General features: G+C 38.6%; 1 protein-coding gene across 1 annotated transcript; it reads right to left on the bottom strand.

The window, feature by feature from the left end:
- On the bottom strand, positions 1-5,312 carry LOC115520545 (thymic stromal lymphopoietin). The gene is made up of 5 exons (XM_030325045.1): positions 5,286-5,312; positions 4,667-4,876; positions 3,733-3,777; positions 2,710-2,844; positions 1-789 (listed from the first exon to the last, which is right to left on the bottom strand). The coding sequence occupies exons 1-5, from the start codon at positions 5,310-5,312 to the stop codon at positions 673-675; spliced, it is 534 nt and encodes a 177-aa protein (XP_030180905.1). The 3' UTR covers positions 1-672.
- Positions 5,313-24,402: the final 19,090 nt, after the last annotated feature.

Below are 24,402 nucleotides of genomic sequence, written 5' to 3'. Positions count from 1 at the left end.
TTTTAAAAAGTGCTTACAAATAAATAAAAAATATATTCCATAAATTTAAAAATATATATATTTTAGCTTTAATAAAGGCAATTCAGGACCTGGTTGCATATACATCACTCTTGTCAGATAATTTTTAAAACTTGATGTATAATACTTGCACAATATTTTACTTGGACATTCTTTCAGATTGCTTCATTATGTGTACAACTTTTTGTGCACACGTTTTGCTTTTATATTCTTTTGTACATTTTTAGCATGAGAACACAGTAAGTATCAGTATACATAGACGAAACATCTGCCTTTTAAACAGAGGTTTACATGCTCTTGAGTTCAACCTTTTCCTTTCTCAGCCTTCTCTTTTTCCTTCTGCTGCATGTTTAGATTCTCCCCTTGAAGTAAGGCTTATGTAGTTCCAGCAGAGAATTACCGCACAGGGCCAGTGGCCCAGGCATCACTGCTATGGCAGTTTCCCCCTACATTTGAGGGGTAGTGTTTCCCCTGCATTATAAAACCACATCACACAATAAAAGCTTACAAAAACAAGAAACCCTTCTGTAATTAAAAAAATAACTATTGGTGATCTTTTAAGTGTCACAGTTAGAGTTAACATTACATCTCCTTAATAAAGATGATTTATTTTGTTGGGGTGAAATACAGCCTGAAGGAAGGTGTATTTTGTTTCTATGAAATGCGACTGAATCGACGCCACAATTCCATTAAGTGTGAGACTTGTTCCCGGCATTTATTTGTTGTAACTTGTCTTTTCTTTCTTTTCTTCTTTGCCTGGGTATTATTTATCTGTGGAATAGGAGAATCAATTGTCAAGACTGTCACAATCGTTAACAACCACTGAGTGGCAGGGTCTTCTTTATGCAAATCCATCTCTGTGTGTCTCCCAAACATCTGCTTACATGTGCTCCTATGTGTTTTCTCCTAGAGGAATGCCCTCCCTCCTCTCCACCCACCTACTCTTGCTTCAACGCCAAGCACCACCTCCTTTACAAGCCCTCTGCTCATTGCTCAAACTTTTCTTTTGGAAACTCTTCTAGTGCTTCAGAGTGTATTTCATTTAACTTGTCTCTCACATGCTGGTTTTATTATTGCATCATGGGTATTCCCCGTGGTGCTGACAACAATGTCTTTTACGTAGGAAACGCTGAATATTTATTGAATGACTAAATAAATGATTAAGTTGGTGGTTTCATGATGTCCCCGACAAGACCATACATTCTTCAAGAACAGAGCTTATGCCTCTTTATAGATGTAATTCAGTAAACCTCTTATTTGGACCCAAAGTGCTGCTGCTTTCTGTCCCTCCTGCCACCGAAGTGTGCCACAGACCAAAAAGGAATCTAAACTTAAAAAAAAAAAAAAGATTGTGATAATCTTTCTGTGTATTCTTTCACCTGAATTACTCTTGAATAGTGACAGACTAGGCCTTCTGGACATGCAATATTCAGATCAATAAAATTCATCAGGTTACTAAGCAAAAATCTTACTCTAAAATCTACTGAATCTAAAATACTGGTCTTAGGCTCTCCCTTTGGGCTTGGGAGGGGGCTGAAATAAATTACTCAGACTTTCTCTTTCTCGCATGCTGTCTAGAACTTGATCTAGACTGTCTTCTATGCTCTTCTTATATGGATGAATGTCACTGTGGCTATCTGTAGATTTGCCAGCGTCTCCTTGACGGAAGCCATAGAGCCAAACAGGTTTTTCACATGGCTGTGTGGTATTGAGCATTCAACTCTATGGATGTCCATATGGATGGACCATATGGCTCAATCTTTAATCCCTAAAAATGTGACGGCCTTGGCCACACAGTGTGCAGACTGAGAAAGTTCACAGCAATCATACACATCTGCACTTGTCTCTCTTTTGTCTTTTTTAAATTTGTCATCAGGAAGATAAATGCCCTGCTTTACTTGCATTATTTATTGAATACTCTATAAATACTTCATAAAAACGTCAATATTTATTGAATACTTGTCATTTGCCAGGCACTATTCTAAGTACTTTCACATCTATTGACTCATTTAATCCTCATAAACACTCTATATGGGACTCGCTAATGTGACTCTCATTTTGCACATGAAACTGACCACAGAGAGGCTAGAAGTTATGTCAAAATAGAAGTTTTGGGACTAGGATCCAAAGTCAGGAAAGCCTGTCTTCCAGACTTCCTGCTCCTAACTCTGCACTACTGTTTCTATTTAAAGTTACACATCCATTCAAATGCACGTAACTGCATATGCAAAAATGCACTATGTAAAGAGAGCTATACAAGCAATTAAGCAAATGTCGGGTAGAGATTTAATGTATAATTTAAAATTTTATGAAAGAAACACACATTATTTAGTGCGAAGCCCAAACAATGCTGCTCAAATTTAGGATAAGAATCTCGTAAGGAGTCAATGCACAGGGATTGTGATTTTTAAGGTCTAGGTTGGGTCCCTGGGAATTGGCATTTTGGATAATTACTCTCCCATGTTCGGGCAACCAGGATATAGGCTCACTGATCTTATCCTGAAACACTGCCTAAGGTTTAGAACTATAATTGGGCCAAAATAATCAGAACCCTAGAAATAGATGGGTTTGGGGACCCTGTGTGTACTGAGTCTACAGCTGTTACAGGCTCCTTTGCCTGAATAAAAATCGTAATGACTTCTGCAACAGAGTGCCACTTCAAGGTTAATTCCAAGGCTTTAGAAAGCTTACCTGCGTTCCTGAGTAGCCTGGGCACTGGAGAGTGAGCGTAGCGTTAGTTCTTATCGCAAAGATTTCCTTGGCCAGTGTCGTGCAGCCGTGGGTGGGATAGAAGGTAATGAGGTCGATTTTAGCGAGGCAATCTGGCTGCTCACGGGCGGCAAGGTTTACGAGAAACGGGGGAAACGCCGGGGAAAACGCCAGGAAAAACAAACAACGGAAAGAGACAAAAAAAGAGAGTCCATAAGAAACGAGTGAAGATTCGGGGCGGGGGAGGGGGGGAGAGGTGGGGGAGGGGAGGGGGGAGAGGTGGGGGAGGGGAGCGGGAGACACCACAGACGCGCTAAGAGGGGGAGGAAGAGATCTCGGCGGAAGAAGAGAGAGAGAGAGAGAGAGAGAGAGAGAAAGGGAGAGAGAGGGAGGGAGGGGAGAGAGAGAGGGAGAAAGGGAGACAGAGGGGGCGGGAGAGGGGGGAGGGAGAGGGAGAGGGAGAGGGAGAGGGGGAGAGAGAGAGAGAGAGAGAGAGAGAGAGAGAGAGAGAGAGAGAGAGAGAGAGAGAGAACCCACGTACGGAGGAGGAACCAGGGGCGTTGCGAGCATGCCAGCCGCGCTGGAGGAGAAAGGACGCGCGCCGGTGCTGGCTCCGCCCCAGTCTCGCCGCCCTGACTGCGGCCGAGAGGCGGGGCGCGCCCCGCAGAGGCTCTGCACCCTGGGAGAGGTGTCCCTGACGTCGTTGCCTGGTCACTATTCCAGACTTGCTTTTCCCGCCGGGGGCCTGGGTTGGGGGAGAGGGGACTCTCCCGGAATCCCACTGGCTCCCAGGAGAGACTTCCTCTCCCTAAACTGGAACAGAAGTAGCGTCCCAAACAGGGCACTGGCCCGGAGGTTTCTGGCAGCCCAGGCGTCCCTACTCGGTCAGCGTCGCCTGGGAGCCCAGCCACCACCGCCTGCGGTTCTACGCGCCGCAGGTTACCCTCTCTCAGGAATGCCAGGTGTGTCTCTGGAGAAAGCCAGCAGTGCACAGCACCCACTCACCGGGTCTTCACAGTAGATGTAGTTGTTGAATTCGGTGGTCTTGACCTGGAAGAAAGAAGAAAAAAAAAAAAAGACAATAAGTAAAGCCTTAGTTCACAAGGGAAATCATTCCCCCCCCTCCCACGCCCCCATTGCTCCCAGGTTTTAAAGATGCTCTGAAAGCAGTTTCCACTTAGGCACTTGCTTCCTGCGCATCTAGCTGTTCTTACCATTGACAAGGTAGTGAAACACGTGGAATTCAGATAGTACCTGCTAGTGTTTGAAACCGGATATTAAAGGATCCTGGTCCTAGAGAGAGACACCCCCCCCCCCTCCCCGGCACCAAACTGGGCACACTTGTACATAAAACTACACAAGTGAGCAATAATGCCATCTTTCAAAAGCCCACATCGGCCTTGTAACCATTCATGCATTTCACACCTGCATACTCTATCCAGAAATTAGAATAATCAGGAAAATAATTTTACTACTGTATATTAAAAGCCTAAAGCGCACCTTATCCCATAATGGCATTCTAAGGCTTCTAGAACACTAGAAAGACCTGCAGTGCACATTTCCCAGGGCTGTCCTCTCTGGTTAGGGCTTAGCTCACAAGAATTCCCTATTTTTTACTCCCCTTTCTCTCTCAAGCCCTTACCCACTTTTCTTTTTTACTGCACTGGTAGAGCAGCACTTCAGCAGAGGATAGACACCTTGATAGATATATATTATCCATCAATATCTGCTCCTCATCAGCATCTGCACACTTAATGTGTGCCAATTTCTAGGTAGAGGCTAGTATATTTAAGTATCACTTGTAAGAAAGTCTGACAAAATGCTGGGCCATGATTTTTTTCCAAATCATGTTTCTTTCCTTAAAAATTAAATTGTAGTTTGCATGTGTGTATGCCTATTCTTTTGATGAAAAAAATATTTTTAATGTTTCTTCACTTACCCCATTCATGTATTTATTCAGGGCTTGATAAATGACTTCCTGATACTTCTTTCTAATCTTCTCAAAGTCACAATCAGTGAAATTGTAGGTTAGCACCAGCCCTACCAGTTGTAAGATGAAGATCTTCCTGAAAAAAACTGACAGAACAAATAATAAGGCATCAGGCAATATACTTGGAAACTCAATTCCACGCCTGTTTCCCACTAAAGTCTTTCCACCCACACCGAATTGCCTCTAGATCTGCAAGGCCTGCCTTAGGGGCACATGCCCAGGCACCAGTCTTTGTCTCTCATTCCCAGTGCACATGAAGCCCATATTCACCCATGCTGTTGCCTTAAGTTGGAGTCTCCCTGATGCTCCAGAGCTTTCTGGCTCCACATATATAACACCTAAACGCCTACGGGCTCTTTTCTCCTAGACCAATGATTTTCCTTGATGTCATTCTCTTCCTTCATAGAATTCTGAATTGGTTACATGAAAGAAAAAATAGAACTAGCCAAATCTATGGAATTTTCACATTGGTAAAAAACCATCAGGAATTTCCCTCACCTTCCTCCTTTTATCTTTGCCCTAAACCCTTGATATGTGCCAGAAGGTGCTTTAAGAAACAGATACCTACCTCTTTCTCCTGCAGGGCCATTTCCATGACCAAGCCCCTTTCTTGTTAGAAAAAAAATATCCCCAAACGGCAGCCACTCTAAGGACTAGGTACCAATGCTCACTCATGCTGTACACTCTTGAGTATTTCTTTTGGCCGTTTTCAAGTAGTACTTTCTTTCGTCTGTGGCAACTAAAGAAACTCATGTGCTTACTTAATGGGATGCTTTGGAGGGTGGGTGCAGCTTCAGGCTTCTCTTCCATGCGAAGGCACTGAAGTGCAATGGTGACTAGAACCTTAAGCTCAGGGCCGATTCGAAGTTGACATGAATGGGAAACGATCTGATGGGGCTCGCCCTCAAAACACTTACTTTTCAAAACTCCCTTATCAATTTCAGGTAAGAAGCGTCTACTCTTGGGTGACTGGGGGCACCTCAGGGGCTCCGGTCTTCTCTAGCATGTTCTAGTCAAAAACTCTTGAAACCACAGAATCCAACTCCCCTCCACCTTCACAGCCCCACTCTAAAGGCCAGCGTAAAGACGCCGACACCGGACCAGCGGGACCCAACTGCGTCGCGCGATGTGCCGCGGTGCGCACCGGCGGAAGGTGCTGTCCAACGCGCAGCTCTCGCGAAGGCGCGCAAGATTCGTGCGCCCCGTGCGTCCTAGGCGCTTAGCCCCACGCCTGCGCAGCCTAGCAACTTCGGGCACCTGGGGCTTGAACACCCTCAAGGGTGGAGGGCTCGGGTTTGTACTTGCAAGCCCTCCTTCATCCGGAAAAGTTTAAGCGCAGCCAAATGATTCGGGGACAGCTCCCGAGAGGATGCCTCGCCGCCTTCTCGGCTGTGGCCACGCCAACCAAGGACTGAAGGGACGGAATGCCGGCACTCATTGGGCTTCTGGGGGATGAACCCCACTCCACCCAAGCTTGGCTCGTGCCGCCCGGGGCTCTCCAGACACCCAGCTCCCCTCTTCCTCCCTTTACCCCCACCCCTTGCGTGTCAGAGCCTGCAAAGCCCTGGTCCTTGGGAAGTTCCTAGGAATCACCGCCAAAGCAGACGAGGCAGGGCGCCCCACGTGAGTCCTAGCAAAGGTCACAGGCCGAGCGGTGCCTGGGAAGAACAGCAGGGGGTGGCGAGGGAAGCGGGAAAAGCACAGACTCAGGGGTGGGGGTGGGGTGGAGACTTGAGCCAGAAGTGAACTTTTTTCATAGAAGGCGCTCAACAGCTGTACCAGTACAGCTGGACCCAGTTCACTGGTTAAGGCCTGGGAATAAAGAATGTGGTGCTAACAGGAGTCATGGAAAGCCGCTGATTCACTGATGACTTCTAAATGGGCTTTTCTGGAATCCTCCAAATTTAGGTGTCTTTTTTTTTTTTTTTTTTTTTTTTTTTTTTTGGTCATAGCAGCAAACAGCAAATTTTGGGAAAGAAATCTCGCTGCCCCTTCCCCCATCACCAACTTTTCAGGGTGTTGTGGGGTGATGCCAAAGCTTGATTCATCTGCTGTGACATCAGAGGTGTTTCTGGTCAGCAAGCAGGAGCTAGGAACACAGATTTCTTCACTTGAGTTGGGGTATGCTGATGGGATGGGGACAGAAGAAAGCAGCCCTCCCTGAGGTTTGACTTGCATTTTTCTAGAGTGTGACTGAGTTGCCTCCTTTCTTCTTTTGAAACTTTGTATCTCTGTGGGTCTTGGTGGAGATGATGTGGACAGGGTGCCTCCTTCTCAGGCATCCTGGAAGTCATCTCTTTGCCTGCTAAACACTTTAACGTGGGGCCCCCAATTTCCTTGTCTATAATTATGTGACTTCTGAAATCACTTTGAGCATATCACTTTTCTGCTCAGAAACTCTTGGTATGACTCCCAGCGGTTGCCTTAACATTTACAATCATCCCACCTTGCTTGGCTCCAAGCTCTTCCCAGCCTTATCTCCTTCATTCTGTTAGGCTTCTGCCAAATAGTATCTGATGTTAATATGCTCCAAATGTGCCCTAAGCTCTCTTCTTCTCAGCCTCACATCCTCAGGTGTTGACATTCTCCTGTCATTCAATGCTCATTTCACCGGACATCTCCACAAGTGGTCTCCTACCTGCATGTGACCTCCTTCCTCCCCTTTAAGAAATACTTGTTTTAGGGATACAGGAGTACTGATGCATAGGGGCACTTGTACCCCAATGTTTATAGCAGCACTCTCAACAATAGCCAAATTATGGAAAGAGCCTAAATGTCCATCAACTGATGAATGGATAAAGAAATTGTGGTTTATATACACAATGGAGTACTACGTGGCAATGAGAAAGAATGAAATATGGCCCTTTGTAGCAATGTGGATGGAACTGGAGAGTGTGATGCTAAGTGAAATAAACCATACAGAGAAAGACAGATACCATATGGTTTCACTCTTATGTGGGTCCTGAGAAACTTAACAGAAACCCATGGGGGAGGGGAACAAAAAAACAAAAAGAGGTTAGAGTGGAAGAGAGCCAAAGCATAAGAGACTCTTAAAAACTGAGAACAAACTGAGGGTTGATGGGGGGTGGGAGGGAGGGGGGGTGGGTGATGGGTATTGAGGAGGGCACCTTTTGGGATGAGCACTGGGTGTTTTATGGAAACCAATTTGACAATAAACTTCATATATTGAAAAAAAAAAAGAAATACTTGTTTTGGGTTTCTGTGTTATGACTTCCATTCATGATGTAAAATTCCAACAATTTTTCAACTTTGTCTTTTTATTAAACTGTGAGTTCTTTGGAAGAAGGAAATGCTTTATAATACTTGATTTACTTTTTCCAAAAACATTCGCAGTGACTTCCAGTAATTGTATTGGTATCAAGAGGTAAGAAATAGTTAAGGTAAAAGAAAGAAACCAAGGAATTAAAGGAAGCGAGGATCAGGTACAAGAATCCATAGAAAATATTATTAAGAACTAGAGAATTAAGGGTGAAGAGGAGTGGAGGTATAAGCTTCCATTTAGGGAATGAATAGGTTATGAGAATAAAAGGTACAACACAGGGGATATAGTCAGTGGTATTAGCACTGGAATGTGACAGATGGTAGCTACACTTGTGAGCATAGTATAGTGAATAGACTTGTCAAATCACTACATTGTACACCTGAAACTAATATAACATTGTGTGTCAACTACACTTCAATTAAAAAAAAAAAGAACTGAGGAATTAAGACAAGCTCAAAAGTGGTTCTGATTTCCCAAGTAACCATTGCGAAGGAAAGAATGGGAAGAGTTGTTTTATGCCTGTGGTCCTCATCATAACCATCACAGGGGTCAGTCTTACGCGCTACATGTAATAGATATTCAATAAATCCTCAATAGATTACATTAACCTTCTTCAGAGATCATTCTTAGGAAGCAAATTATTTCATCTGAAAGAATCTCCCTAGAGACATCTTTGTCTTTGATTTTTTTCCTAGTTTTTTGCTATCTTCCTGCTGGAATCCACTTATGGCTTGCCTCGGGCTGTCATTCAGGTAAGAGAATCTCTGAAAATTCCTGGCATGCTGAATAACTGTTTCTTGTTTTTTTTTGTTGTTGTTGTTTTTTGTTTTCTCTTTCGATTTGTTCAAATGATGAAGGTATGAACAGTATCTACATGTCCACCTGTGTAGTTAGGGAAATATTAGGTTAGGTCAGGAATAGTGTCTTTCTTCTGGTGGGAAACAGAAGTGAGATCATTTCTAGGACACTCTGATTGCTCAGAGAACTTAAGCAATACTCTCACCCGTGAGCTGGGCCAGAAAATGGCCCATAACACAGCTCTTTTACCTTCACTAGAAACATCTGTCTTTCATTTGTTTTCTTAATATTTTCATTATTGTTTTTCATAATAGTTCTCTTTCTTTTTCATTCTCTTACTCTTCTTAAAAAATGTTTCTTTATTTTGAGAGAAAGCATGTGCTAGTGCGGGTAAGGGCAGAGAAGGAGGAAGGGAGTCCCAAGCAGGCTCCTAGCAGTCGGTGCAGAGCCCCATGCAAGGCTTAAACTCAAAAACTGTGAGATTATGACCTGAGCTGAGATCGAGAGTTGGACACTTAACTGAACCACCCAGGTTCCTCTCTTATTCTTTCCCTGCCTCCTTGTAAATTTACTTTCTTTCTCCTCTTCTTGTAACTGTCCTGAATAGTTACGGTAGCCTAGTCCTCATGCAAAATTAAGTTTGTGTTTGAAGACATAGATCCAAGTTGTCAGGAAAAAGATATGCTATTTTTTTAATTAAAAGTTTTTATTTTATTAAAGCATAGTTTCATTGGACTTAAAAAATGAAAAGGATATTACTGATGAAAGGGGAGAGATCTTCTACTATGGGGTGAGGAAAGATGATGACACCAACCTTTGCATGGTAATATTTTACGAAGTGTGAAGATGCACTTTCCCTAGTAGCTGGGTGTTCTTTTGGGCCTGGAAGTAAAGTGACTACAATAAACTTGCCAGGATTCTCGTCACATGAGCACTCCACCTCTTGGTTCTCACATACTCATGCAAAAAACATGGGCCACACTTTGCAGAGGTGAATATTCTTTCTTCATATTCTCCTTCATTGTTCATAGTCAGGTAAAGCGTTTATGTAATGTGAATTGGCCAGTGTATGGTTTGTTATGACTGCAGCACATGTCCATTTTGCCCATCAATTTTGCATTACACGTTTGTACTCCAGCACCCTTGCTGTTGGTTTGAACCACTGATTGGTTTTACCAAATAACATACTTCCTCTAAGGTCCTTTGGGTACATTTCTAGACCAGAAAGTAGTGAGGGAGTTTCCTATGATGAATGCAAAAAATATCTATTTTATTTTATTTCATTTCATTTCATTTCATTTCATTTCATTTCATTTCATTTCATTTCATTTCATTTTATTTCTAAACTGGTGATACCTACCTAACCAGTCTATGGCTGAGAAATGTTCCCAGCTATTTTTGAATTAGGGAGTGAAAGAGGCCAAATAGATGTATAAGGACCTCATGCTTGCGCTCATTCTTCTGTAAACAGTCTTACCCTCAGCCAATTGGGGGTAAAAGATCTTGCTTACACTGCTCTTTTTCTACAATCTAATAAGGCAATAAACAGGGAGAAGATTGTTCAGGAAAAAGGTAGCAGTTGAGCTTTCTTAGAATGCTTCAAAAGAGTTGTAGAAGAGGTCAGAGCTGAAAAATAGTTCCAATTGTAATACCTTTGCAAAGAAATTTTACTATACTGAATACCTTCTATTTTCTTCTCCAGAAATACTATCCACCCTTCCCTACCCTGCTTTGTACTCTAGGGAAGCTGACCCATACAAACTGCATCAACAGGCTCCCTTGACCTCCAGCTTCTGGTTGGGTTCGGCCACTGGGAGATTTTGGCAAGAAATCAGGGAGTAGGAGAACAGTGAAGTTGGAATTTTAATTCACCCACTCTCTCCATGGTGGCTTCTCCTAGACTGGATGCTTTTCTCTCCTGGGGGCCCTAGCTCCTGCTAGTTGACCTTTTCATCTTGCTTACTTCCAGGTTTTGGTTACCATTCCCTTTATTTGTGTCCTTAGGTCTAAGGGTAATAATAGCCCCTTATTCTTGTTAGCCTGTGGGTATAGCTAGCAATAGTTACAATTTGACTGGGCCAGTCCCGGTCTATACCCATTGTCCTGGCATAATTTATTAATAAAACTTGTTTTTACCCTTAAAAGTGGCACAGTTTAACAATAAATTATATGACTATTGTTGATTCCCTACTTACACACTTTGTAAATAGTTCTTTTGTTAAACTCTCCTACAGTTTAACAGTTTGAGTGTGCCACTGGTTTCCTGTGGGCCCCCTGACTGATACGGTTACCTACAAGAGGTCATCAGTGTGTCCTCACTTGAAGTCATCAGCTTCATCACCTTTTGTGTCTGCCTTGTGGCATCATACTAGTTCCGTAACTTTTACACAGGAAATGGTGATTGTTGTACAATTAAATTTTAATATTTAGAAAAAAAGTTTCCCTGCTCTTTTTTTTTTTTTTAATTTTTTTCGACGTTTTTATTTATTTTTGGGACAGAGAGAGACAGAGCATGAACGGGTGAGGGGCAGACAGAGAGGGAGACACAGAATCGGAAACAGGCTCCAGGCTCTGAGCCATCAGCCCAGAGCCCGACACGGGGCTCGAACTCCCGGACCGCGAGATCGTGACCTGGCTGAAGTCGGACGCTTAACCGACTGCGCCACCCAGGCGCCCCAAAGTTTCCCTGCTCTTAGTTTAAGTGCAAAAGATGAGTTGTAAGAAATTCTGCAACTTTCCTTTTTTTTTTTTTTTTTTTTGCAAATGACATCTCTTCCTAGTAATATCATCAGCTGGGATTTGTAAGAAAGCTACACACCTACTTGACTCTGTTGTGTAACTTGCTTCATAGTTGAGCCCTCAGTGTTTGTGTATAAAAGGGTTTTAAGAAAAATGACCATTATGTGAGTCAAGTGGGAACAATTAGCTTATTTCTCATCTGGTATGTCTGAGGCCCTTCAAGTATTTCCCCTATGGTGAATCCCACTATTATCAATAAGAGTATCTGGGTTAAACAATCATCCTAAGTATTTCCTTTTTTAAATGTAATAAGCCTCTAATAGCCATTTTATGGTTATGCCTCATTAAGACCTGCTTTCTTCCCATAGAGCCAGTCAGAGTTTCTGAGAAAGGGCTGCCTGAGAATTCCAGAGTCAGGGTGGGGGCGGAAAGAGGAAGAAATAGAAAAGAGGAGGAGATGGTGGAAAGTTGAGGAAGATAAGTGGACAGCTAAGAAATAGGGGGTCTAAGAGTTTGACTTGGGGCCTGTCCTCAAGTGGTATTATCACTTATAGAACAGATGCTGGGAATTTAGAGCAGGAAGTCAGCAAACTACAACCTGTAGGCTGAATCCTTTTCACCTGCCTGTTTTTGTAAATAAAGTTTATTGGAACACAAACATGCCCATTTTTTTTTACAGCATTGTCTCTGGCTCCTTTTGCATGGCAAAGAGAGTTGAATAGTTGAGACAGAAACCATCTGGCCTACAAAGCTTAAAATATCTGGCATCAGGCCATTTACATAAAAAGTTTACAGATCTCTACCACTTAGAGAATCATACCACTTAGCCTTATAATAGGTTTGGTAGTTGACCCTTTATTGTGCTTACAATAAAAAATATATATATCATTAATGATGTATAAGGTTTCTGTGGCCCCAGATCATAATTTATTCCTGACTATAGTCTTTCAATCAAGAGAATTTTCCCCCATTTTGTTCTGACTTCTTACTCTTGTTCATCAAAGTATAAACTTCTAATTCACATTAAGTAACTAGAAATATTGACTAATTACACTCCCATGTTCCAAAATCGTTTCTCAGTTACTCCGAATAGTTTTGAGGATTAATCTCTTTTAGAGAAGGGTCATTTTAAAAATGCATTTGAAAAGAAAAGATGAAATTTATAAACAAAGGTATACAGTAAGTTCTTCATGCTTTTTTATTTTACGAAACTAGGAATGAACCTCAGTAACTCTATATCTTAGAGAATATGGGCTTCTCTCACCTGTTTGAAAGAAGAGATTTGTAGAATTATAGTGTCAGTGTTATTTCTGTTAGAAGAACATGCCAATTTATACCTTCATTGTAATTTAATTCAATGAAGAATACTTGTTTTCCCTCTAACCCCTCAAAATTCTCTGATACAGTGAGTTGAATTACTTTTCCCATGTATACTCGAATCTTTGTAAAGTCAGAGTTTTTCAATTGGTGACTTAATTTTTAAGGGATTTATTCTAGAGGACAATTGTTTTTGAATAATGTTGATAATTTTAGACCTATGCCTTTGAATCCAGAATGTGATGCTTATATTTGCATTCTGTTTAGGGCCTAGAACATTGACTCATTATAATGTAATTCAGTCCTATTTGATATTTATTAAGCAACTATTAGTGGCACAGAAGTAAATCCAAAGATTCAGATGATGTCTTATGGTATTTTATTTTATTTTATTTTATTTTATTTTATTTATTTAAAAAATTTTTTTAAATGTGTATTTCTGAAGGAGAGAGAGACAGAGACAGAATGTGAACAGGGGAGGGGCAGAGAGAGAGAGGGAGACAGAGAATCTGAAGCAGGCTCCAGGCTCTGAGCTGTCAGTATAGGGCCCGACTCAGGGCTTGAACTCACAAATGGTGAGATCATGACCTTAGCCGAAGTCGGCCGCTTAACCAACTGAGCCACCCAGGAGCCTCTGTAGATTTTATTTTATAAACAAATGATTTTTAAAAAGAAACATGAAGGCTAATAATAAAAATTATTATTAAAATATTATTTAATTATTAATAATGAACATTTAAATGTAGCAGGTCAATGAATGGTCAGTACAGGAATCAGGAGATGAGGGCATATGGTCCTGACTTTGACCCAGCACAATTTGCTTACACATTCTGTTTTCTCTTTATGCCTCACTGGGGTGATTTAAAGAGGAGTTAATATATCAAAAGCCCTTGAGTATTTGGGGAGAGGCCCAGCTGTGCATTTTATGAGTTAAAATGCAAAACATTGAGCATGCGGGTCTCCTTTCATCTTCAGATAAACTGTCCACCACTAGGTGTCTCAGTGGGAGTGTGCGGCATCACAAGCAAGCACGTGAGAAACAGCCGGAGCAATGATGTAATGAGCAGCCATGGGGCATTTTTATCTCCTTTTGCAAAGGGCTTGTAGTAACAATCTTCATGAGTCATTTTTCAGTTGCAGAGTGAGACTAAGTGTGTTTTCCTCTGCTTGGGCTGCTCTAACAGAATACCATAAACCGGGTGACATAAACTGTTGTTAACATTTATTTCTCATGGTTCTAAAGGCTCCGGAGTCAGTGACTAAGATGTCAGCTGCTACAGTTTCTGATTAGAGCTCTCTTCCTGGCTTGCACACAACTGTATTCTCACATAGTAGAGAGAGAGAGATCATCTCTCTGGTGTCTCTTCTCAGGACACTTATTAGGACTCTGATTAGGATTAGGCCACTAATGCCATCATGAGGTCTCCACATTCACGACCTGAACACCTCCCAAATGGCCCATATCCAAATACCTTCACTTCGTGGATTAGGGCTTCAACATTTGAATTTTGGGGAGACACAAACATTCATTCCATAGCATACCTATCTATCTGACAAGTTGTGGGGAAAAGCATTTCCTTAAGTGGACATTTTTTATGTATATAGAAAATATAATTGCATATAATTTTATATGTATATGTATCTAATTGTGTGTAAAAGTGCTATATGTATGTATATATATAATTATAATTATTTTAAAATTTTCTTTGTTTCCTTTTTCTTTTCTTCTGCCTTCTTGTAAATTAATTCAATATTTTTTATTCTATTTTATTGCCTTTTTGCATATTAGCCTTAGTTCTTTTGTGAGTTTGGCTGTTTAGAGTTCATAGTACATATCTTTAGATTATCACAGTGTGCCATCAATTAATATACCATTTCCTATGTAGTATAGGTGTGTTATTAAAGCATATTTCTGATTCCTCCCTCTTGGCTTCCATCCAATTGCTGTCATATTTTAGTTCTATATATTTTTTAAATTTTACATTAATCATATGTCAAAATAGCAATTACCTTTCAAAGAAATTTTTAAAATAAGAAAAATTTACCTTATGTATTTAGTCATTTAGTTATTATTTCTTGTGTCCTTCTTCACTTGATCTTAGCCAAAAGGCTGAGAAGTGATCTTGTGTCCTTTGTGTTATATGTTCATATTTCCCTGTTTAATAAGTAACTTTCTTTAGCATTTTTTGTATTTCAGATATGCAGGTAATAAACTATTTCAGACTTTGTATGTCTGAATTTCCCTCCTTTTTTTTTTTTTGCTTTCAATTTTCAAAGATATTTTGCTGAAAATACAGTTTTCCCTTTCATTATTTTAAAGAGTTCCTCTAATATCTGACAGCTTGCATTATCTCCCCCACCCCCCAAAAAATCTGCTGTCACCCTTATGACATAAGGATGAACATAAGCTGTTTTCTCCCTCTAACTGCTTTTAAGATTTTCTTTTCATCACTGGTTCTTCCCCTCCACCCACCCACCCCCCCGCCCCAGATATACATATATACACACACACAAATACACACACACTATAATTTACATAATATTGTGTACGTTTAAGCTGTACAAAGTATTGATTTGATACTTTTATATATTGCAAAATGATTACCACCATAGTGTTAGCTAACACCTGAATCACTTCAAATAATTACCATTTCTTTTTTGTGGTGAGAACATTTAAGATTTACTCTCTTAGTAACTTTTAATGTCATTATATAATGATAAAGAAGTCAATTCATCAAGAGGATACAACAGTTGTAAATATGTATGCACCCAACATAGAAGCACCTTAATATATAAAGCAAATATTAACAAACTTGAAGGGAGAAATAGACAGCAAGGCAGTAATGGTAGGGGACTTCAGTACCCACTTTCAATAATGGATAGACCATCCAAACAGAAAATCAGTAAGAAAACATTGTTTTTAAATGACCTATTAGACCAGATGGACTGACTGAGACATTTTCAGAACATTCCATCCAACAGGAGCAGAGTACACATTCTTCTCAAGTACATATGAAACATTCTTCAGATTGGATCATATGTTAAGCTACAAACAAGTCTTAATAAATATAACAAGATTGAAGTCATGTCAATCATGTCCAGGATACTTTTCGACCAAAATGGTATGAAACTAGAAATCAGTTACAAGAAGTAACCTAGAAAATCCATAAATATATGCACATGAAACAAAATACTCTTGAACAACCAGTGGGTCAAAGGCAAAATAAAAAAAAGAAATAAAAAAACCTTTTTTTTTTAACAAAAAATATTTTTAAGTAGGCTCCACGCCCAGCCTGGGGCTTGAAATCATGACCCTGAGATCAAGAGTTTTATGCTCTACCAAGTGAGCCAGGCAGGAGCCCCAAATAAAAAACCTCTTGGGAAAAAAATCTTGAGAAAAATTAAAATGGAAACATACCAAGACTTAAGGAATGCAGCAAAAGTAGTCTAACAGGGACTTTTATAGTGATAAAAGCCTACATTAACATAAAAGAAAGATCTCAAGTAAAAAAATATAAATAAATAAGAAAAAAATTTTAAAACCTTAGTATGCACATTAAGGAATGAGAAAAAGAGCAAACTAAGTCCAAAGTTAGCAGGAGAGAGAATATAACAAAGATCAATATGGAAATAAATTAAATAGACATTAAAAAGACAATAGAAAAGATCAGTAAAACTAAGAGGTAGTTTATTGAAAATATAAACAAAAAAGACCTTTAGCCACACTAACCAAGAAAAAAAGACTCAAATAAATAAAATTATAAATTAAACAGTAGATGTTTACAGTTGATACTACCCAAATACGAAGGATCATGAGACTACTATGAACAAACACCAACAAACTGGGCAACCTAGAAGAAATAGATAAATTCCTAGAAATGTACAGCCTACCAACACTGAATCATGAAGAAATAGAAAATCTGAACAGACTAGTTACTAGTAAGGAGTTTGAATTAGCAATTAATAACCTCCTAACTAAGACCAGTTGGCTTCACTGGTTAATTCTACCAAACATTTAAAGAATAAGTCTTACCAACCCTTCGCCAAATCTTCCAAACATTGGAAAAGAAGGAATACTTTCAAGCTCATTTTACAAGGCCAGCATTACCCAATACCGACACCAGACAAAGGCACAGCAAAAAGAGAAAATTAAAGGCCAATAGCCCTGATGAACACGGATGTAAAAATCTTCGATAAAATATTAGCGAGCTGAGTTCATCAGTTACATTAAAAGGATAATATACATTGGGGCACCTGGTATCTCAGTCAACATCTCAAATCAATCACATTAACAAAATGAAGAGTAAAAATCATATGATCATCTCAATAGATGCAGAAAAAGCATTTGACAAAATTTAATATCATTTCATGATAAAAACTTTCAATAAAATGGATATAGGGGGAATGTAACTGAACATAATAAAGGCCATAGATGACATGTCCACAGCTAACATATTCAGTATTGAAAACGGAAAATTTTCCCTCTAAGATCAGGAACAAGACAAGGATGCTCACTCTCACCACTTACATTTAGCTTAGTACTGAAATTCCTATCCAGCTCAATTAGGCAAGAAAAAGAAATAAAAGGCATCCAGATCAGAAAGGGAGAAATTAAATTGTCTCTATTTGCAGATGACACGATAGTATATATAAAAAACCCAAAAGACCATCAAAAGAAAAAGCTATCAGAACTAACAGAACTAATACATTTACAAAATCTGTAGGATATAAAATTTATATACAAAACTCAGTTGCAGTTCTATACACTAACAATGAAAGAGAAATTAAGAAAATAATCTGATTTATGATAGCATCAAAAAGAAAAAAATCATTAGTTGTAAGCTATTTGGCTATGATGTGCCATGAAGTTTCTTGTGGTTAGGGTTTGTTGAACTTGAATCTGTGGATTTATAGTTTTTATCAAATTTGGAAAATGCCATTATTTGGAATTTGGAAATTGGAAATTCATCAAATTTGGAAAATGCCCCTTCTTTGATAACACAAATTATATGTGTATTGGGCCACTTGAAGTTGTCCTGCACCTCACCAATTCCTTAAATGTTTTTTTCCAACATTTGCTTTGTGTTTCATTTTGTATTGTTTATATTGTTATTCCTCAAATTAACCATTTTTTTTCTCTTGCTGGGTCTAATATGCTATTAATGTCACCCAGTGTATTTTTAGTTTCAGATTTGCATTTTTCATGTTTAGAAATTTTATTTGGGATTTCTAAAATATCTTTTATGTATGTATTTGATAAGCTCAATCATGTCTTTATCTTATTAAACATATGAAATACAGTTATATTAACTATTTAATGTTCTTTCTACTAATTCTTTTATCTGTCATTTCTGGATTTATTTCTATTGATTGATTTCTTCTTCTCATGGGTAGCATTTTTCTTCTTTCTTGCATTCCTAGTAGTTTTTGATTGGATGAGTGATATTGTAGATTTGTAAATTTTGCCTTGTTAGGAGTTGACTATTTTTGAACTTTATTCTGGGACATAGTTAATAGGAAAGTTTCATTCTTTTGATTCCTGCATTTAAGTTTTGCTAGGTCGAATCAGAGTAGTCTATGGGTAGTATTTCCCTCAAGACAATGGCAATAACTTTCTGAGTAGTCTACCTGATGACCTATGAATTATGAGCTTTTCCACATTGGTCACATATTATTCTTGGCCTTGTGTGAGCTTGAGATTGTTCTCATTCCCCATTCTACGTGATCTTTTCCTGGCATCTGGTATTATCTTTATGTGCCTGTGCCAATTAGTATTCAGTTGAAGGTCCAAGGGGACCCACACAGTGCCATATACAGAGAACATGCTTTGGAGTTATACAACCTCACTTTCTAATTCCAGTTCCGCCTGTTACTAGCTGTGTAATTTTGGTCAATTTAAATTTCCTCAGCTGGGAGAAATTTCATTTCCTGCTTGTAAAATGGGAATAATAATAATTTATTTGAAAAAATGGGAATAATCACACTAATAATGACTGTGGAGGATGACTGAAAGGATAACTATTGCTTGGACCTAGCACAGTTCCTGGCAGTAAGTTTTAAATGTCACTGTAAAAGTAATTGGAATAGTGAATAATGCTAATAGAATATAGTTATTAGTTTTTTTTATTTTTGTTTTTAAATTTTTTAATGTTTATTTCTGATAGAGAGAGACAGAGCATGAGCAGGCGAGGGGCAGAGACAGAGAGGGAAACACAGAATCCAAAGCAGGCTCTAGCCTCTGAGCTGTCAGCATAGAGCCTGACGTGGGGCTCGAACCCATGATCTGCAAGATCATGACCTTAGCCAAAGTTGGACACTTAACCAACTGAGCCACCCAGGCACCTTGGTAATAGAATATAATTAAAAGGGGACACACTGTTCAAAATTTGGAAACAAAATTAATCAGAAATGGATATTATCTGTATCTGGTTATATTAATACATTATAAACTTCCAATTCAGCTTTCTGCTAAAGATCTGCCAAAGAGATAGAAGCAAAAAGACAATCACTCTTTTACTTTGAAGATTCATTGAACCTTAATGCAACTTCTCATTTTACCTTGAGTAAATGTAATTTTTCCTAGTATTATTTTTTTCCCAAACAAATTTCAATATTTTTAAAATATATAAGGAGGGTTATATTACTGTTGACCACAAATTGTCAATGGCAGAACTAAAACTAGAACTCAGGTATCTTTCTGTATCTCCATGCAACCTGACTAAAGCTATCTGAATAATTTTTCTTAAATTATTCATCATAATTTTCCAAAAGCATTGGATTGGTTTTATGTTGCCTTGGTCATTGCAACTTTAATTGGCATTTGAAATCAGAAGTCTGATCTTATTGCTGCTTAATTATGTTGTTTTAACCGGTAATAAAAATTTCTTCTCATAATTCAGTTTGTTTTCATTCCAGCATTGACTGTTGAGTCATTATTGTTTGTTTTGTTCCCATGTTTCTTTTGTTCTCTTGCTTTGCTTTACTTTACTTTATTTCACTTCACTTCAATTCAAATGTTAGCTGATGTTTGTTTTTACTACATGCAAGCACTGCTTCAGTGTTGCGTAGACAATGATAGGACAGCCTGGTGTTTGAAGAGGATCTGTTGAGTTTGGTTGTCACTCTGGCTTCACTTGCTCTTATATATGTGGCTTTATCCCTTACCTCTTCTCTTTTGCCTTATCTGCCTTATCTCCCTCTATGTATGATTACTTCATTATAGTCATCCTATTCCTTGTCTCCATCTCCTGCTGTAGGATTCCAATGGCTATCCGCTGCCAAAAAATCAGCAGTGGATGGAAAGGGAATAGTTATGACAAGTTACTGTTAAAATTGATGATCTATCCAAAATATGCTATTCTTTTCTTGAAATGTACTTTTTCTTGCAATTTTGCTTACTTTAAGATTGATTTGACCATTATTTTGTATTATATAGAGTTTACATTGGGTTGAACCATTTTGCTTTACCATTTGCTTTTTACTATTTCAATTCCACATCTGCTTTCTTCTCTTTGTTTTTGCCACCATTTCTTTTCTCTCTTTCTTCTTTTTCTTTTTCTCTTTCTTTCTTCCTTTTTTCTTTTTCTTTCTTTCTTTCTTTCTTTCTTTCTTTCTTTCTTTCTTTCTTTCTTCTTTTTTTCTCTTTCTTTCTTTCTTTCTTTCTGTTGTTTTTGCTACTTTTCTGGGAGCAAAGTTTTGCTTTGTGATCCACTTTGGTGTTGGTATTAATTCTATTTTCACTCTTTTTTTAGTCACAGGAAGTCTATAATGTTATCAGTAAATTATTAAGGTGGTATCTATTGAAATGTTAGCAGCTATTCTGTCTTGTATGTAGTAGATAGATTCTGGCTCAGATGCATTTACTTCAAATGTTTAAGAATTTATTAAATACCTTCTGAATTTTGCATTTTACTGAGTACTACTAATATTAAGGTATCCTTAAGAAATTTGTGGTCTTTTAGAAGTGTGCACAGGACATCAATATATAATGAAGTGCTGGAGAGACTAGTATGAATAAATATTATAGGCTATAAGAAAAAATGAAGATCAGTGTGGGTTGAAATTAGTCATTAAAAGACACTTGATAGTGGTGGTATTGTAGGATTGGAGGATTAGTTTTACTAGATGCAAAGTTATTATGCTGGAATCTGATATTAACTACTTTACAAAAAACTTAGAAGATATTGATCTTAAAAGATACCTATCTTTCAGATGATCTTAAAATTCTCACTATGATTCACTAAGGTATCATTTTATTAAATCATATTTGTGAATGTAGTGAAGACTTCTAGCTGTTCTCTGAAACCTGTTCTTTTCTTCTTGGCATTAATAAAATTATGACTGAAAAGTGATTGTCCAGCTAGAGACTGTATTACCTAGCTCTCCTTGCAGCTAGGCATGTTTTATTTTGTTATATGAGAAAGAAATTAATTATTTACTCTTTAAGTGACTGACCTCTGTTCCAATCTCTGGTCTGCCCAAATTAACATAGTGGTATTCTACCAAAACAGAGTACAAGTTTAGAATAAATTATCTAGCTCTAAGATGAGTACGACTGCCATATGTTTTGATATAATTTTGTGGGATGTGTTCTATTTGGAAAATTGTTAACTCTAATTTTATGTTTATTTCTTTTTTAAAAACTTTTCACTTAAAAATGTTTATTAAAATAAAGATTAAACCTGCAAAAAAGAATTAACAGGATGCAGCCCTTTGTAGCCCTTTTCTCCTTCAAGAAAGAAGAAAGGGAAGGGAAGGGAAAAAAAAAGGGAAGGAGTACCTGTTTCTTTAAAGTCTCATTGACTTGAATCATGGATGGTATCATCTATGACTCAGTCAATTCCAGATATCCAAGAGAGCCACATTTAGCTCTCCTTCTCAGCTTTAACTATTGCTTATTAGTTTTGCATTCTGTTACTTTTCTATGAGCCACCATGTCCATTACAAAATACATAAGAAATTGTAGTAGTTCTGACTAGTGTCTTAAACTGTGCTTGTACTGAACAATTGAGACTGTCTCTTGTATTTTCAACATCGATTCCAGTCTGGGCTGCTGTTTTGTTTGTTTTGTTTTGCTTTGCTTTGTTTTGTTTTGTTTTGAACAGTTGCAGAAAACAGCGAGTAAGTATATTTATTAAACCTGATTGTATCAGTCCTGAGGTCCTGAGGCAGTCCCACTTAAGAACCACCCTGAGTCCATGAGTATAGATTGTATGGCCAACTGAACTATGACTTCAGGAGATTTATTCCAAAGGCTGTAGCTTGTTATTCTGCTGTTTCCACAAAGGATGGTTAGTAAAAGTAGAGAAAACAGTGAAAGTGAGACCAAAAAATTCTGTAACTTGATAGTACCTGATCAGAGATTTTCTGGGGGAGGAAATTGGCAATGGTAGCTAAAGGGAGATGAGAAGGTTTAGGGTGAATTCATGGACATCTCCCATCCCTAAGTCACTGAGGTACATTTTTGAAGAGATCTCATTTTCCTATGTAAAATGAAGGAATTTAACAGATTGTCTCTAAGATAACTTCCAGATTTTATATTCTGCATTTATGTAGGGTTTTTTTTTTTTAACATCAGTGTTCACATGGACCAGAGAAAAGGGAAAATCATTAAACTTTTACTGGCTTGTTTTTGTTGACTACTAACCAGTTATTTTATTGGTTAACAATAATTCTTTTATTGGAATTAACCAACTATCAACAAGAAATGTTAGGAACAGCAGTCAGATAGTCAGAAGTAGGGTATGTACATATGTATATCTATCTATCCATCTATCTATCCATCTATCTATCTATCTATCTATCTACCTGTCTATTTATCTATCTATCCATCTATCTACATAACCTTTAGGATGTGCCAGACACTGCTGTTATCAATTTATAAATATTATCTTACTTAGTATCACAACAATCCTAATGAAGTAGATACTATTATTTCTCCATTTTACACTGAGGCATGGGAAGGTAAAGTAACTTTCCAAAAGTCACACAGCTAATACCTGGTGAATTGAAATTCTAGCAGTCTGGCTCCAGAGTTAGTGATTTTAAGCACAATGTTATATTGTTCAAAAAAAAAAAGAAAGAAAAAGAAAAGGAAAGAAAAAAGATCCAAGAAAACTCCAAATGATAAAGGAGAAAGAACAAAAATATCCACTTTCTTCCCATCCTCATGCTTTAAAGTATACATGTGTACATTAAAGTAATATATACTAGAATTTATTGTGTTCTTATTCTACTTTCCTGGAACTGTGTAATGATCATCCCATATACTATCCATTTTAATATTCACAACTGCTCTAAGAAGTGGTGCTGTTAGATTGAATCATATAAAATTACCCACATTTGGCCATTTCTGACTTAGAAAAAATGACAATATATGGGGTGGCTGGGTGGGTTCAGTCAGTTCCACGTCTGACTTTGGCCCAGGTCATGATCTCATGGTTCATGAATTTAAACCCCAGTGTCAGGACAGAGCCTGCTTCGGATCCTCTGTCACCCCTTTCTCTGGCCCCCACCTCAAAAATAAAATCATTAAAAATGACAATATTATGGGCATCTGGGTGGCTCAGTCGGTTAAGTGTCCAACTTCAGCTCAGGTCATGATCTCGCAGTTCACAAGTTCAAGCCCCACATCGGGCTCTGTGCTGATAGCTCAGAGTCTGGAGCCTGCTACAGATTCTGCGTACGCTTTTGCACATACTCAGACTGGCACTGCTTGCTGTGGCTTCTTCTTAGCATCAAGTTTTCTTTAGGACCTTCCTACTTGAAATGTATTCTGTGGATCAGCAGCATTGGCGCTACCTGATAAAAATGTGGAATATCAGGCCCCACCCAGGGCTACTGAATTAGAAACTGCGTTTTAACAGAATCTCTATTAATGTACATTAATTGATAAGCACTGCTAGGGCATTCCAAAAGGCAACCTAAAAGCACAAAACACTGGCCGCTTTCACATGGTGGGGAAAGGCAGTTAACATTCTTTAAATGGAAAAAACTGGAGAAGAAATGTATCCTATCAAATACAGGTGATTTTTGAGCATCCAGATCGGTGGGACTGAGAAGAGGAAGTTTGCAACACGTTCAGGAAGTTCAGAATTTGAGATCCTTACTGAAAGAGAGAAGTGAGGGAATAAGGTCTTATCCAATTGGACAACCCTATAAGGCTTCTTAATTTTTCTGGCCCTCATGTTGACCTTCTATTTGCTCTATCCCCGCCTTATGAAAACCAAGCTCCATTCCTGAAAATGCTTTAAAAGTTTCATTTTTTTCTTTTTTTGTGGGGTTTAAAAAATAATGTGTAAATAAATAATACATTTCAAACACGTTTAAAATAAATGTGTAAATAAAAAGTTTATTCTAATCTAAGGGGATTTACGCAGCTCTGATTCACATCCTATTACCTTCAGGGGAAGCCTTTACCCATGCTGATAGAGACCTCACAGGAAAAAGTTTTTTGAATTAGGTAGAACATGAATCAGGCCTCGGGAAACCCCAGGAAGTAGAATGGAGAGTTTTGAGAGGACCCAGCTAGTATTTCGGTCGGAGGCAG

Source organism: Lynx canadensis, chromosome A1 (assembly GCF_007474595.2).
Source record: "Lynx canadensis isolate LIC74 chromosome A1, mLynCan4.pri.v2, whole genome shotgun sequence".
Lineage (NCBI taxonomy): Eukaryota > Metazoa > Chordata > Mammalia > Carnivora > Felidae > Lynx > Lynx canadensis.
Note: the sequence above shows the minus strand (reverse complement) of the source record. Positions and strands in the feature narration are given on the sequence as shown.

What these genes read in the sequence shown, in the direction of transcription:
- LOC115520545 (XM_030325045.1), bottom strand. Translation starts at nt 5,312, where the DNA reads ATGGAAATGGCCCTGCAGGAGAAAGAG. An exon ending in TGGCCCTGCAGGAGAAAGAG is followed by an intron (nt 4,877 to 5,285) that starts GTAGGTATCTGT and finishes GTGGGTGGAAAG; the next exon opens with ACTTTAGTGGGAAACAGGCG. An exon ending in CAGGCTACTCAGGAACGCAG is followed by an intron (nt 790 to 2,709) that starts GTAAGCTTTCTA and finishes CCTATTCCACAG; the next exon opens with ATAAATAATACCCAGGCAAA.